The 15,927-nt window shown below is 39.5% G+C and overlaps 1 protein-coding gene across 1 annotated transcript in view; it reads left to right on the forward strand.

The window, feature by feature from the left end:
- Window positions 1-15,927, forward strand: part of LOC131028946 (tRNA dimethylallyltransferase 9) — a 187,470-nt gene that overhangs the window by 43,076 nt on the left and 128,467 nt on the right. The window contains exon 4 of the mRNA XM_057959329.2: window positions 6,976-7,084. Coding sequence (XP_057815312.1) covers window positions 6,976-7,084 — 109 coding nt within the window. The remainder of the gene's footprint in view (window positions 1-6,975; window positions 7,085-15,927) is intronic.

Here is a 15,927-nt window from a genome sequence, read left to right on the forward strand (position 1 = left end):
GCCTAAGATCCTCCTCATAAAATCCCAAAGTAGGGTCCCTACTATGAATTGCTTGTTTGATCTCTCCAAACATGTTGTCAAAAGTCTCATAAATCTCCCCAAGTTTAGGAAAGACAATATTAGCATATCTAATCAATTGCACAATAGGCTCAATGAAGGAGCAAACATATCTGCAAGTGCAAACAAGTTACAAAAATGAAAATCATAAAAAAGAATGGACATGTTCCATAGGGTAGAAACATATATTACATTAACATTTTAAAAATTAAATAATAAAATCAGCAATTTTCTTACCTCATTGTGGACCACCAATCACCATCAAGGATTTTTTGTTTCACACTTCTTCCCTTTGGTGTGCTTGCCTCATGCCATCTATCTGTTGTGCGAATCGCACACCCATCCTTGTCTTGGACAGGGACCCCCCAGTTTGTGCCTTTTTGTCTTTGCGGAAGAGGAAGAGGATATGAAGGGTCAAGATTGGTGAGTGATGGAGTCTGGAATGTCATCTTGATCTTCAAATGCCTTGAAATTTGGCTAAGTCTGGAATGTCTTGATCCTGAAATTTGGCTAAGTTTGGAATGTCCTGATCTTGAAATTTGACTAAGTCTGGAAAACTAAGGAATCCTCCAAAAACTAGAATTTGCAATATAACTCCTGGAGGTCCGAAACCACTCTCAAACTTCGGACCCAGAAGCCAAAACTGGAAAATGTTTAAAAGTTGCAAAAAGTCCCTTTAGGTCCGAATTTCACTTAAAATGCCCAATTTCGAACCCTGGGGCAAAAAGTTGAAAAAGTGAAATGTTGCAAAAACTCGCTGGAGGTCCGAAAATGTGACATGTTGCAAAAAGACCCCAAAGGTCCGAATTTCACTTAAGTCCTCCAATTTCGGACCTAGAAGCCAAAACTGGAAACTGTTTAAAAGTTGCAAAAAGTCCCTTTAGGTCCGAATTTCACTTAAAATGCCCAATTTCGGACCCTGGGGCAAAAAGTTGAAAAAGTGAAATGTTGCAAAAACTGGCTGGAGGTCCGAAAATGTGAAATGTTGCAAAAAGGTGCTTTAGGTCCGAAAATGATAGACTTAGACTTCCAAATTCGGACCCTGGGGCCGAAATTCAAAGTTTGACAAACTTGCAAATAGGGTTAAAGGTCCGAAGTTTTTCATAACTTTCAAAAAACGTTGAAAGGGTCCGAAGTTTTTTTTAAGTTGCAAAAACATCTAAATAGTCCGAAATTCTTTCAATTCACCAGAAGCCTGAAAATCGCGGAATGCTAAAGGCGATGCATGGTCCGAAGATGCCTCCAGTTCACCAAAACCATTAAAGACTTCGAATTTGCAAAAACGTTAAAACCTCCGAATTTGCAAAAACCTCCAAAAAATCCGAACTTCACTTTAAAATTCGCAAAACGTTGAAAGGTCCGAGTTTCACTTTAAGTTGGCAAAGTCGCCCAGAGGGTCGAATTTCGGACCCTAAGGGCAAAATGAGAAATTCAATAAAGTTGACAAAGGCTGCCCAGTGGTCCGAAGTTTGTTATAAATTTGCAAAAGGGCGTGAATGCTCCGAAGTTCTGGTAAAAACGCCAAAATCGCAAAGGGTGCCCAATGGTCCAAAGTTCGCCCTTAGGATTTAAAAATGCAGTTTAAAGTTTGCAAAACAGTGCCATAGCTCCGAAATCCAAAAAATGCATGAGTGTTAGGATTTTAAAATTTGCAGGAGCTCTTCAAACCTCCAGAGTTGCGCTATAAGAAGTTTTCAAAACACCGTAAACCCATTGAAAACGCCCAAGACTCCAAAGGTAAAATCACGCAGAAGTAAATCCCCCAAACACTATCAAGACCAAGGATCAGATTTCGCATTCGAAGAGAAAGGAGAAGCATTTTCAAGATACATCTCACAAAGAGCTTCTCAAGCTAGACGTCGTAATTAAATTTAATGTTTGTTAAATTAAATTATTTAATTTTTCAAATTGATTTAATGAAATAAAATTGGTTGATTGATCGCAGGACGTCATCGAAGAACCAGGAGAAGGCCTCAAACGCAAATCAAGGAAGGATCGCAATGCAAGGCCAAGCGCTGGAAGCTGGAGGAGAAAGATGCAATGCAAGATCAAAGCGATGAAGCATTGGGAAGCGCGCCACAACCTGAACCACAGAGTTGAAGTCCACTAGCAAGATTAAAGACAAAAGGCAAAATAACACTCAAAATATGCATTCTCAAGAAAGCACACAGCTGGATTTAAGTCTAGAAATTCAGTTTTAAAACTGAAACGACTTTATTGTAAACTGCCTATGGGTCCCGCGCAAGATATTTTTGTGGATAACTATTCCCAACCACCAAGAAGATTGGATAAACCTGAATTAAAGCCAAAAGTGGCAGGTAGTTGAAATTGTGGTTGAATGGATGACTGAGAATTAATTGGGCATAGGATAAAGCTGCCTGCTTCTGGAAGGCAGATCAAGACCCTTGGATGCAGTCCATCCTGGCCTCTGATTCAAAATTGTAAAACTATAGAAGGCAGAGGCCTTTCTTTTGTAAAGGGTTAGATAATTGGAGATTGTTAGAGGGTTAGAGGGTTAGAGATTTCAGTTAGATAGTTAGATTTTAGAGTTAGAATAGGTTAGATCTTAGCAGTAGCCTAGAGATGCTGCAGAAATTGTTGTAATGGCAGTTGAAACAAATATATGAACATTGAAATATGGTGTTTGTTGTCTTTGTTTTGGTCTGTTTGCATGGTTTCTTTCAGCTGGTTAATTTTAGAGTGCAGGGATTTTAATGGCGAAGTGTGGAGGGGTATTTGATGCATTTTTGGTTCATACCATTGGGGGTCTGCTGATTGTAGGTCACCGTGCATGGTTAGTCTGAACCCAAACTGTGCTTAGTTCAACTGTAGGTGTTTGTCTTAGGCTGCGCCAGAATTGGGTGCCTAAAACGGGTGTCTCCAGTCTGAAAATCCTTCATCCCTTGGAGCTTGCACCGTTTTTGTCTAGTTGTGAGGGTATCTCTGGCGAAACAAGAACAGGTTTATTGAAATTTGTCTACCCACTGCATCAGCTGTTATCATCCTTGTCCTTAGGCTTCTTGAACCCTTTCCTTTTGCTCTTTATTGCCGAATTCGAGAATCACAACAGACTAGCTTATTGCCTATTTCACCGTAAGTCCCCCTTGTGTTTCCAGCAAAACACATCAAACCATTGAGTAATCCCGCAGTCAAGGCCTGACAAAAGAAACCTTGAGGTTGTCCCCTTTGATCAAATATAAAAAAAATAGCATTAGGGACTTCCTTATCTCAAGAGAGGATAGGATACTTAGCTGGTTATTCTATTCTGCGTTGGCCGTACGGAGTTTGTAGCAATGCGATTTCAGACTATCCCACTCTGCATTGACCATTTTTTAATTGTAGAGCCTCTCGGACCTCAAGCGTCCTCTCTAACAAAATGAAGTAGCTGGCATATCTAGTTTGGGCTTGAGGAATTCCTTCCTCGAAAATGTCCTATAAAAGCAAGTGATGTGTGATGGTTGTAAATGAACATTTGCACACCTCTTGCCTTTGACACCATTGCCTTCACCCAATCAATCTTCCCAGTGTCCTTCAAGGCATTGTTCAATGCATGAACACAACATGTGGTCTAAAAAATGTGCTTATAAGCACCCTTCACCATCAATCTAGGTGACTTACACAAACGAGATGAATAAATCACTTCCTGCACAACATTAGAAGCTCCAATCTCTTCTATGTTATCTCTCAAAATCTGAAATTGGAAGGCTGCATCCTTTTCCCTAAACAATCTATAGCTCTAAGAAAATAAGAGCCAGCTGAACTTGTGACAATGATATTGATGAGTGGTCGATGTTTGATAGTGGTTGTAGTATCCCTTGGCTAATCTGACCCTGTTTCGCTTATTTGAACCCCAAGGAATATTGTCAAACACTTGGCATACAATGTTTGAAGCCACTGTAGTGAATTCTTTATTCGTCTTCTTTGGGTTTGTAGGCTGCAAATGAAGTTATGGAAAGCTTCTAACAATGCAAAGTTGTTATAGAAATTATATGCTAGCTGTTTTAGACCTTACGCACACATGTAATGACTGAAATTAACTAGTACAGCTAGTAGACATTAAGACAAACACTTGTCATGCATTCCAAAGTACACCTACAGCCATTAGGCATTTAAGCAAACAGTTGGCATGAAAGCTAAGTGGCTGATCAATGTTGAATGTCACCTGGAATATCAATCGACCCCAATCTGTAGGTGATGAAGGCGGCTACAGGGGTTTGCAGAATGTAGATGAAGCAGCCAAAGACTCCTTATTCAATCTTCATCATAAATCTGAACAAACATCTCCAATTTGGTCTACACAAGGACCATAAAATTGGCAAGGTACTGTAGTGTTTACTGTAGCGCGATACTGTAGCGATTTACTATTCACGGGTATTGTAGCGCACTGTTCACGACACTGTAGCAGCAAATAAACCCTCTATATGATGTTCTCAGTTTGCCATATACATATGCCCTCAGCTATGCCAATAAATCTGAAAATAAATCCCCAATCAGCACAATGTCAACTTCTGGATGAAGCCAACCCTAGGAGCAACTTCAGATGAATATCTCACACCCTCAGATTGCTGATGCAATGAAGTCTTCACGTTCTCCAATGCCGATACTCTGGACAAGCTGCAGAAACCCCAACTTCTTCTCCAAAGCCAAGAGACAAGTCTTATCATCAAAAATAACAATGATCAATCCCCAATCTCTTCTTTTCAAAAGCCTTATATATATTTCCCATGAAGGTTCGATTTTCTCCAATAAGGCATTAAATCAATTAATGATATTAAATAACATTTAATGATATAATATTTTCACTTTGTCATTTAATATTTCACCTTCGTAAAAGAGCCACACTTAATTAATTAAATGGTCCCCTTTAATGATACTTGGACCCTTACTTAAGTTATAATATAAAATTATATTATAACTTAATAATATAAGCTCAAAACATTAATGTTTATTTAAACTAAATAAACATTAATAACTCCATTAATACTCAACATTTTTGAATGTCGTCTGAACTGGGAGCTGACATGATGAAGCTGCATATGATCATACCCCTTTACTAAAAATAGAAGGGGTCCATCTCTAACATCTCAACTTTCTATAAATAGTAAGTATAGCAAATGAAGTCCAAATGATACCAAATGAAAGCCAGATCGAAACACACTGAACTCTGGAGACGATACAAGCCTTGGAAGACCCTCTATCCATACTCATTAGCCTACGAGGGTCAGAATGATAGGCTAATCACCCAAAAAACCATGTCTGCGAAAATGGGGACATTACAGTGGTCCAGCCGTCCATGTTGATGGGGCATCCATCCCTTGTCCATATTTGTTTCATATCTTCCATCCACACACTCATCTTGAAATATTCTCCATCAAGAAGGGTGGTGTGTAGCTTATATTCTCCAAGTGGAACAAATGAGGAAACGATAGCTATCACATTGTTGAACATTTATTTAAAATATGGTGAACATGCCACATTAAATCATATGACATGAGCATAAAAAAACTTAGCAATTGAGGATTTAGCAACATCTTGTGATAGCATGTTAAACATATCTGCAACAGTAGTACTTCTTTTCTTTTCTGTAGAAGAAGTAGAACTCTCTCCCGATGAAAGCCAACATCCAGGGATATTGTAGGCATTGACAGACTAGACTGCAAATTCTCCATTGGAATCACTTTTGTTGTTGCCTCCTCCACCATGTGCAATCTAGTTGCCTCAATTTCCCAGCTTGGTTATTTTTTTACAATATTTCACGCCTTGACCACCTATCCACTAAAGATAGTAATGAACTCTCGCATAGATGCCCCTATATTGTTTTTTGCACAAATGGCACTCCCATAGTCTACTCCCCTGCATTTTTTTCCTTATATGTATCAACTCTTGATGCAAATTGTAATAGATGTTTCTTGGTGTTAAATGGGCCTTTTGCATAGGTTTGAACTTGCTAGCCTGCTACACTCCCACTCCCTGAAGACCCCCTAATGGCTGCCATGCTTCTATGAGATCTAGGTCTACTTCTTTCTTGTATTTGAACTTCAGCATCCTCACTATCACTACTCCCACTGCTGCTCATGATTATTTTTTAAATAAGAATTTCAAAGAGAGCTGCAAGTTCAAATAAAAAAAAAAACTCACAAGCCCTCACTATGTGTTGAGAAACTTGAAACAAACTTGAAAAAATGCAAAATAAATTGCAAAAACAAATGTAAGATGAAGAACTTACCTTTAGTGTAGTAGATTTGATGCCCTAATCTCATCTTTGAACTGCTGTTCTCTCCTTGACGACCTGCTGCTCTTCTCTTAGTTTGGAAATGTTAAATTGATTGAGTTTTTTTTTCTTTTTGTTTGTTTTGATGGACGCATTAGGTTAATGTTTTGTTTACATTTCATATTTTTACACGACGTTCATATTCTATGAAAAAGTGCTTCAAATCTATACATAGTACAACTGACTTCAATTTTTAGGCAAATTTTTCATTTTTTGGTCATTTTAGATCCTCATTACTTACAACTCATCCAAAACCACTAGAAAGTTGATGAGTATGCAATTCCTTCAATCTGTCCACTCATTTAATAATATGATGCAACCATGATTGTGCTATTGCCTCTTTTGCTCTTCTACTATTGTGTTTTTCTCTTCTACAATATGGCTCTAAGAAATAAAACTTGTGTTGTTTATATTAATGCAAGCCAATCGAAAGGATCCAAGGCGCTAAAAATAAAGCATGTGTGGAATGTTGGGTTTGAAATGGAGGCAAATGGAAAGGATCCAAAAGAATCTAATAACAAACGATTTCAGAATTAAGGCTTCAGTTCCCTATGACTTTTTCCTTGTAGAGACAAGCGCTTTTTCTCATTAGAGATGATAACTATGACTAGGTTACTATGTGTTCACAGTGCACTCATTTTTTGCAGAGTACTCTGCAGGGAGATTCTTTTCAGATGCAAGAGAAGTTACAGAAACTGTACTTGATAAAGGTCATGTACCTATAGTTGTTGGTGGTTCTGGGTTATACATACGATGGTATGTGCTTTAATTCAGAGTTGCTTTGTGTTTAATTTTAAAAAATCTTGTGTGTTAAGTTTGGATTGCAACAAATTTATATGTTTTCATATCCTCGGTATTAAAATGCATAAATTTAATTCTTGTGATGATCTTTTTTATTTAGTTTTTTCTTACAAGGAGACACTCACATGGTCTAGGTTTGCATTTCAATTGAAAGAGTGCAGCTTTAGTTGAATATGTAGTGGAGTCTAAGAAAAATTATTTTTTGATGATTAACTGTAAAGGCAAAAGAGGAATCCTATACCTTAGTATATTGGTTTTTCTCTCAAGATGAAGGCAATAGTTTCAACCAATTACTTACAAATTACTATACTAGATGTTAAATCAATTGGTGATCTTGAAACATTGCAGATGATTCCTAATCAATCAATGACAACTAATTTAAATTAAAGAGGGCAGATGGTGATTGGCTCCAGAAAATTGATAAGCGCCAAATGATTTTGGTCATTTTGCTATCTTGGCAGTCGGTCTACCTTGGGAAAATTATAATGCTTTGGGGTACCGAATGAAGTATTTACTGAAATATGGTATTTTAATATATTCCTGCTTGTTGTTGGGTAATTAAGCATTAAAGTAAATTGTGTTAGCATCGATAGTTAACCTGTCGGTTGTCGGCAGTTGGCACCGGGTAACTGACCAGACTCCTTTATATTGTATCTGTTTCCAGTCTTTGGACATGCCATTGTAGTCGATCATATTGCTATCATTGTATGTACTGGCTTATTATGAATCAAGAGAACACTTGTGAGTTCCATATATTCTGTGTACTTCTGTCATTGATGCAATGTCTTAACCTGACACCCTATGGGGAAAACATTTGGCGCCATTGCCTAAGTAAAAAGCTGGGAGCAACGGGGAAAAGGACCTACTACATGGCACATGGATAATGGGACAACCATTACCAGAAGGAACGAGTGACCCCGACAGAGAACCTGAAGAATTGTTCGAGGGGGAAAAGACACTCACGAAGGATTTCTCCTGCATCCTACAGGCGGCAATCGAAACACACGTACGGAGGGAAGCCACCACCGAAGATGTCCCAGAAGATGTTGTGTGGAGTTCGCTCGGAGTAAGCCCCACTGTGAATCGGTTGATGAGCGAACTGCCTAACCTTTTGGCACAAGGATTTTTGGCTCTCCAGAATCGAAGGGAAGACATCTACCGAGAGAACCGACGGCAGCAAATTCTACGGGAATTTAGGGAGTGCCAAGAAGATGAGCGCAATACATGAACTTTGACGGTCAGAGAGAATAAATAAGAACACCCCATTGTAATGAGTATGTCTGTGACATACATTATGTATGAGGGATGAAGTAATAAAAGAGTTTTGTTTTTTTAATTTGATGTCTTGTTTTGACCCATGAAGAAAGAGTAGAATTAATGCCCAATCTGTTAAATAAAGACAAATACAAAAAAGAATACGTAGGGGATGCAAAAGCCGCCCAATGAGCACTAATTCTTGAGCAACAAGCCGAACGAAGGAGAAGATTCAAAAAGGTCGCCGAGGAAGGAAGTGGTGAAAGTGGTAGCCATGGTTCTGGCAAGGACCAAGAATCTGTGCTAATCGAAACCATGAGGAAACGGTTGGGGGATTTGTCCCTCACATTGGAAGAGATCGGCGACGGAAGTACAGTGGACCTGTACACACTGTTCAGAGGAGATGAGACTAGGAGGGAGACAAGAATCGAGACCGAAAATAGGGAGAGTGAGGGTATCGTTGCAACTGAAGGTGTCCGGGAGACACAAGGGCACGGTATGAGAAGTAACTTGTTCGGTTCGGGGTCATCAAACCCTGCCAGTCAAAGTAACCCGATGGGCACGAGTGTGCCAGTTTCTGTAGCACCAACATCCAAAGGGGTAGGCTTGGGAGGCGGAGGCTCAGTAGGCATAGGTTCGGTAGGCGTAGGCGCAGGAGTAGCAAAACCCAAAGGAGGGATGGCAAGTAAACATAAATTGCCAAAGTTCACAGGGGACGACAAGGAAGACCCCGTACGACACTGCCGTACATGTGAAACTATTTGGTCCGTCAATAGAGTGATGGACCAGGATGACTGGGTACAATAGTTCCCAGCCACGTTACGCAGAGTTGCCATAGATTGGTACTCCGATGTTGACAAGCAAAAAGTGGCCATATGGGCCAATCTACAGAAGGAATTCAAGGAGGAGTTTCGGTTGCTCCGTGATGACAATGAAATCGTAGCCGAGATATATAGTACCAAACAAGGTACCAAGGAGACAGTACGAGCATATAGCCGGAGGTTGAAAGAATTGCTGGGTAAAATGGAAAGTCAACTGGCAGATGGATTGAAGAAACGATGGTTTGTTGAAGGGTTGAAATCCTCCCTACGGAAGAAGATGAAAATTGTACCCCTGATGTCATATGATGACGCCTATAATAGGGCGATGGACCTGGAGAGCGAACACAAAACGTCAAAGAAGAAGAAAAGTAATAAATCCTCATCCGACAATGACGAAGACTGTCGAGGAAAGCAGCAGCGGTGGCGAATCGAGTAAAAAGGTGCACGCGCTCCAAAAGGATATGGAGTGAATGCTGAAGGAATTCAAAGCCATGAAGGGGAGTACAAGTAAGACTTAAGAAAACGACGTGTGGTGTACGGAGTGTAGGAGTGATGGACACACCAAGGGGTCCTGCCCCAAGAAGGCTTTCTGCGACATTTGTCAGATTGCCGAACATTTGACAAAGGAATGTCCCTACAGTATGAAAACCAGGAGCCAACAAGTTCTCTTCATGCAAGAGCAGCCGACCGCCGGAACGTCGCAAACCGCCAACAATAATGCATCATCTAGCAGATACCGGAACAATCGGTGAGGGGGGAAGACCAATAATAACAATAATAATAGGAGCCGAATCCAATATGATGCGAAGGGACGACCAATGATCCAGTGCCGAGCCTACAATCAATGGGGCCACTTTGCTAGGGAATGCACCTCAAAAGAAACTCCACAAAAACTATGCAAATGGTGTGGCCCTGGAGACCACGATGATGGAACTTGCCCAAAGTCTGGAGTGAACTTGCTCAACATTGACAGGATGGAGGAACGGGTATTGGCAATCACACGGTCACAGGCAAATAAGACCACATACCCGGACCCTTGCACGGAGAAGCAGCGGGCGCTAGAGGCAAAGGAAATGTTGGCACAAGGGAATACTCAGGAAGTACTTCCCGCTTTGAGGCTAAGGAAAATCCCGAATCAAATGCTGTAGATTGAAGTACCTGTGAAGATGAAGGACCTCCTAGAAACGATGCCGCAATTACGTACGACACTCCTACGTACGGTGCAAGTAACTCCACAGAGTCGGGTGACCCGGAATACGGATGTTCCTGGCGGAACACCAACAAACCCATTGATCCTGACACTATACAGTGGTCGGCACTCGGCGGTGGTAGAAATGGGAATACTTGGCACCATTTTGACTGACACCATTGTCGATGGTGGGTCGGGAGTGAATGTGCTTTCGAAAGAAACCTGGAAGAAGCTTGGCAAGCCGACACTGTGGCCGTCAACCTTCAACTTACTGGGAGCGGATCAACATGGTATCAAACCTCTTGGAACACTCATGGCGCAACAAGTAACCATTGGGACACAACCATTTGTCCTTGACTTTGTGGTGATTCCGCTCGCGAAGAAACGATACGATGTCATTCTTGGCAGAGGGTGGTTGGTGGCGGCCAGAGTGAATCACAACTGGAAGCGTAACACGCTGTCCATAGAGAAAGTCGGGTGAAAATTTATTATCAACTTGAAAACACAACTCGTGAGTGAAGAACTCTTGTCAGAATCAGAATCGGACGGCGAAGGCGGAGTTGACAAAGGAAAGTATGGAAGGGATTCGGATGAGGAAGGCGTCCTGGAAATCCAAGGATGTTTGGAAGATGAGACCAATTCCCTTAATGGGCTCTTCCACTGGGAAATGGAAGACTACTACTAGCTGCTGTATGGGTGCAACGTGTTGCAGGTTGACGAGGAGCCGAACGAAAATGAATTTCCGCTAGCGTACGGGGAATACACGGAAGGGGATGCTCCTGTCAACAAGGCACCAGCACATAGGTTTGACATGACGAAACCAATCCGGTACAAAGAGTTCGTAAAACCTACAAACCTCGGCACGGAAGCAGAGTCAAGGAACATCCTTGTTGGCGACGACTGGAATCCAGTCCTGAAAGCCGTCGCGTTTAAAATATTCATGGAATATGAGGATATATTCACTTGGATGTACAAGGACCTCAAAGGGGTGCCGCCAGAACTGTGCGTACACCAAATTCCACTCGTACCTGGGGCCGTACCTGTATGGAAGAGGCCGTACAAAATGAATAAAAACTATGCTGTGAGAGAATGATGAAATCGAGTGTATGCTCGAAGCCGAGATTATTTTTAAAGTGCAAACCAGCGAGTGGGTGTCGCCCATAGTGATATCCCTTAAAAAGGAGGCAAACCAAATCCAAATCTGCGTGGGTTTCAGATGCCTTAACGCGGTCACCATAAAGGACCCGTTTCCAATACCATTTACGGATAGCATCTTGGAGGAAGTGGCCAGTCATGAAATTTATTCATTTATGGATGGATTTTCTGGGTATAACTAGATGTCCATTTCCGAAGAGGACGAATTAAAAATGACCTTCGTAGTGGAAGATGGCGTGTACGCGTATAACCGAATGCCGTTCGGGTTATGCAATGCGCTAGCGACATTCCAGCGGATAATCCTTCACATATTTGACAAGATGTCAGTAGGGAACTTCAAGGCGTTCCTTGACGATTGGTCCATCTACAGTAACCAGGATGCACAACGGTTTCTTCAATTTTCAAATGACTTGCCTCCAGAGTGACCTTTGACCAGAACATAGAATTAAGAGCTGAAGTAGATGTAGTGAGAATGAATAAGAGGAGAAAAAGCTACAGAACAATATGAATATGGGAATGGAGAAAATGGTAATTGATTGGATGCGTAACAAAGAAGAAAATTCTTATTTCAAGAAATTCAAATAAGAATCTTACTTGAAAACAAGATTTCAGTAAGTTTTGGGCACTGATAAATGGGTGGTTCATTTGGAGGACATCTGGAGACCCCCACTTTTTTGTAGTGCATGGGTCTAAAAATGCAAAAATATTATATTTATACATAATAAAAATTTGTTTTGAACTTATGATGAATCATGGTTTAATGATAATAAATATTCAAACAAAATAAGTGATTGCAATGCATTATCTTGGTCATTGTTTATAATGCAGAAAACTAAATTTTATTAATTTCTAAACATCAAATCTCATTCAAAATATGCATTCTCACATAGTATAAGTGAACATTTCAAATACATGAACGAGAAATTCAAATTAGTCAGTCAAGTAAATGTATATCAGACTTCAGCTTTGTTTTCAACTATATAACAACAATAAATCAAATGAAAATCTAGCACCATGATTGTTAAATTGGGCTAAGCAGAAACTTAGTACCAAAATTTTGACTTGTACTTGGGATTTGGGATTTGACAGAAAGCTCGGGAAAGCATAAATATATATAAATTCATCGAATAAATTTAACTAATATGCAAAATACTAAAAATACATAATAAATAAATTTAGAGTATGCATAACTACACCACATCACAATCTTTCACATATATGAAATTCACATTACATGTTTATAGTAGCAGACTGTGATGTTACCGATTTTTAAAGTGACAATTAATTAAATTGATTTTTATTAAGCTGTCTAAAATAAATAAAATATTTAAAGGACAACTTAATAGTAATTAATTTAATAACAATAAAATATTATTATGTCACTTTATTAAATATATTTCTCCAAGTCGGCCTATCTACTATCTTCTAGATACATCTTAGAGACCTTTATAAGGGGGTTCTCGGTGATGGATTGCTCATGCTTGATTTGATAAAATGTTTTATGATTTCTGGAGACGGAAACCTTTAGGAGTTTGGAGAAGGGTTGGACAAAAACCTAGCTCTTCCTAAGGGGTGGATTTGCGATAGAGTCTACATCTGAACAAATTTGTGAAGTCTCCATTGGAGACAAATTTGCAGTAATAAGAGATTTATAGATATTGAGGTTCGATATTATGATTATTATCTCAATGTGGATTACTTTCATATTGTCAGTCGAAGTCATATTGGATCTAAATAAGGGTCCTTTTATTGGTGACCTGGTTGTATGTCTATTCTATTGAATTGCCAACTCAATATTATTATGCCACTTTACTATTCTTTACTGTAGTGTATTTAGTCGCCCTCCATTCATGATAACGGAGATAATTGGAAATTACAATTATATCCCTGTTGGAGTTGCGTATTGAGTTGATGTGATGTGGAAGGTGATTAAGAGGGATGGTCATAGGACGACACATATATGGCAGCGATTGGAACAGTACTCCGGCGAATCTTCCTGTGGTATGAAATAAGAAGAGTTCATATTTGCTGGAATGCAATATCATTAATTATAATGGGTTCGAATATTATTTGTGGGGATGGAGCACCATACTCTCTTTTTTGCGGGACCTTCAAACCTTGGCCTAGTTGGATTCACCAGAGTGCAAGACAGAAGCTATCATTGGCGGAAACATCATTATGGGAGTCTTCTGATTAAGGGAAATGACAATTAGTTGATGGAAATATGAGTGTTGCATGTAGTTGGAGATATTAAGCGAAGGCATTAAGCATATCCTTCTAATTGTGGTGAGAGATCGGAGTCGGATTGGTGACCAGGGGATTTACATAGCTGGCATGAAGAGTGATTGAGCATTCATTCATAAGTGCCTAGCGCCTATACAACACAGGCACTATATTGTTTCCAGCAAAGTCCAGTTTCCAGCTACCACAGTGCGTGAATCATCACACTTACCTACTTGCTGCTACTTGTGAATTGGAATGCAAGCCTTTCAGGCATATCACTCTACTCATACAGACTGGGAAACAATTGTATCAGATAAATCAGTATGTCTTGGATGTTTCCTTTCTGAATTCATATGGCAAGTAGTAATTGTTGATCTGCAAATTTTATGTTATCAAATTGTGGTCATACTGAATGTATAAACTGATTAATCTTAGACAGAAATATATTCTGGAAATTCAATAATAAAGATTGCCTATTGTTAGTGATTTTTTTTTATGAGCCAAGTGGGAGAATAAGTGAGGAACATTTCACAGACTTGGTTATGGTTATTTAATTATCTAATCACTATCCACAACAACAAATGTAACCTTAGTTACATGTCTAACCTTTAATGTATATATTTTCACATTATGTTCTTGTGGAAATCTTGATATACTTAAGCTGAAACCCTTGACTTCAATGACCCAATTTGAGGGACATGTTCAAATTTGTAGTTCTGTTCATGCTTCCTCCTGCCTAAACTTGCAAATAGAAATACTGGATAGATATTCTGCAAAATAAAGAAATGGTTTTGACTTAAGCTCTGCCGAGTTTCTCCTAGTGACTTTATTTCAATAGGAAAATGTAAGAGACTTTATTATTTCCTAGGCTAAAGTCAAATTTTGAAAGGTCAGGGAAATTTAAAATATCTTCTGGAAACTTCCTCAGAGAATTATAAAAGGCAGATTCGTTCTTGTTTCAGTATGATTGGTTTGTGATTTCTTTTAAAGAGCTCTGAGAGATTCTGGCCTTTGGTTCAACATGCCCTAGGACAGAAACCCTTGGGTCTAGGAGGATTGTACGAAAACCCGATTCAATATTCTGGGTAGATTCACTGCAGGATTCACAATTGTGCTACATTGTCCAGTTTGTGGAGGTTCTTGAAATTTGTGATATCTCATTCTGAGACAAATTTACAGGTGCATGGATTATTTAAGCTTTAAAGTGGTTCATATTAAATATATTGTTTAGATGTTTATCATCAACTAAGTTGGGGCGAATGGTATTATTGTGAGATTAATAAATTAAGCACCCAAATAATGTGTGTAAAATTGGGCAAATGACTATTCCATGGGATGTGTAATGTTTGGAGTGAATATTTGGATCTATCAAGTTGATTCAAATTGTGGTGAGTGAAGGAAAAGAGCCACGATTTGTTTTTAATATTGGCTGTTTGGTCTACTTCCTACAGTGCATGAGGAGGCTTTGGATTGTGAAGTGAACTAGCAGAGACATTCATCTCTGCCACTATTTTCCCCTTGTTCAAGCATGGAGAATCTCAATGTGAAGGAGATTGACTATTATAGGAAGGGTTGAGCTTACCAAAGGGTCTGTTCGGTGTCTCTGAACTCCTGCGTGTCTTTGATGCTGGTTGAATCTCTTATATCCCTTAGAGGCGTGAGGGTTTTCCAGCAATATTGTCAATATTTAAGCTGTTTTGTTTGGCTGCGATCTCTTGGCTGGGCATCTCACTCTTATTACTGCCCCCGAGTATTATTTTTTGGTGACTAAAATTGTGGCATAGGTATAAGGAAGATATGTGGCGTTTTCTGAGCATTCTAGTTAAGCTTTGACAGTGCTGAAAACTTGATTGATTCTAATAAGGAAAATACTCCCCATGTTGGCTTCAATGTGTGTTTTTACATGGGCGATTAGACTTGTGAAATGGACATCGAAATGATAAACTTCTTGTACCTGGGTGTGGACATAGTTGCAGGAATGTTTTTTGATTGCGATTCATATTTGCTACAGTGCTTCCTCTAAATTCTGCTGCATGTAACCTCAGAACTGCTCGTGTAAGAAAGGAGGCGTCACATTGCTTCAGGTTCTTGAGGAGCATTCTGATTGTTAGATTGTCGTTGATGTCAAAGCTTGATGCATGCAAATATAATAACCT

This window comes from Cryptomeria japonica, chromosome 7, assembly GCF_030272615.1.
Source record: "Cryptomeria japonica chromosome 7, Sugi_1.0, whole genome shotgun sequence".
Classification (NCBI taxonomy): domain Eukaryota; kingdom Viridiplantae; phylum Streptophyta; class Pinopsida; order Cupressales; family Cupressaceae; genus Cryptomeria; species Cryptomeria japonica.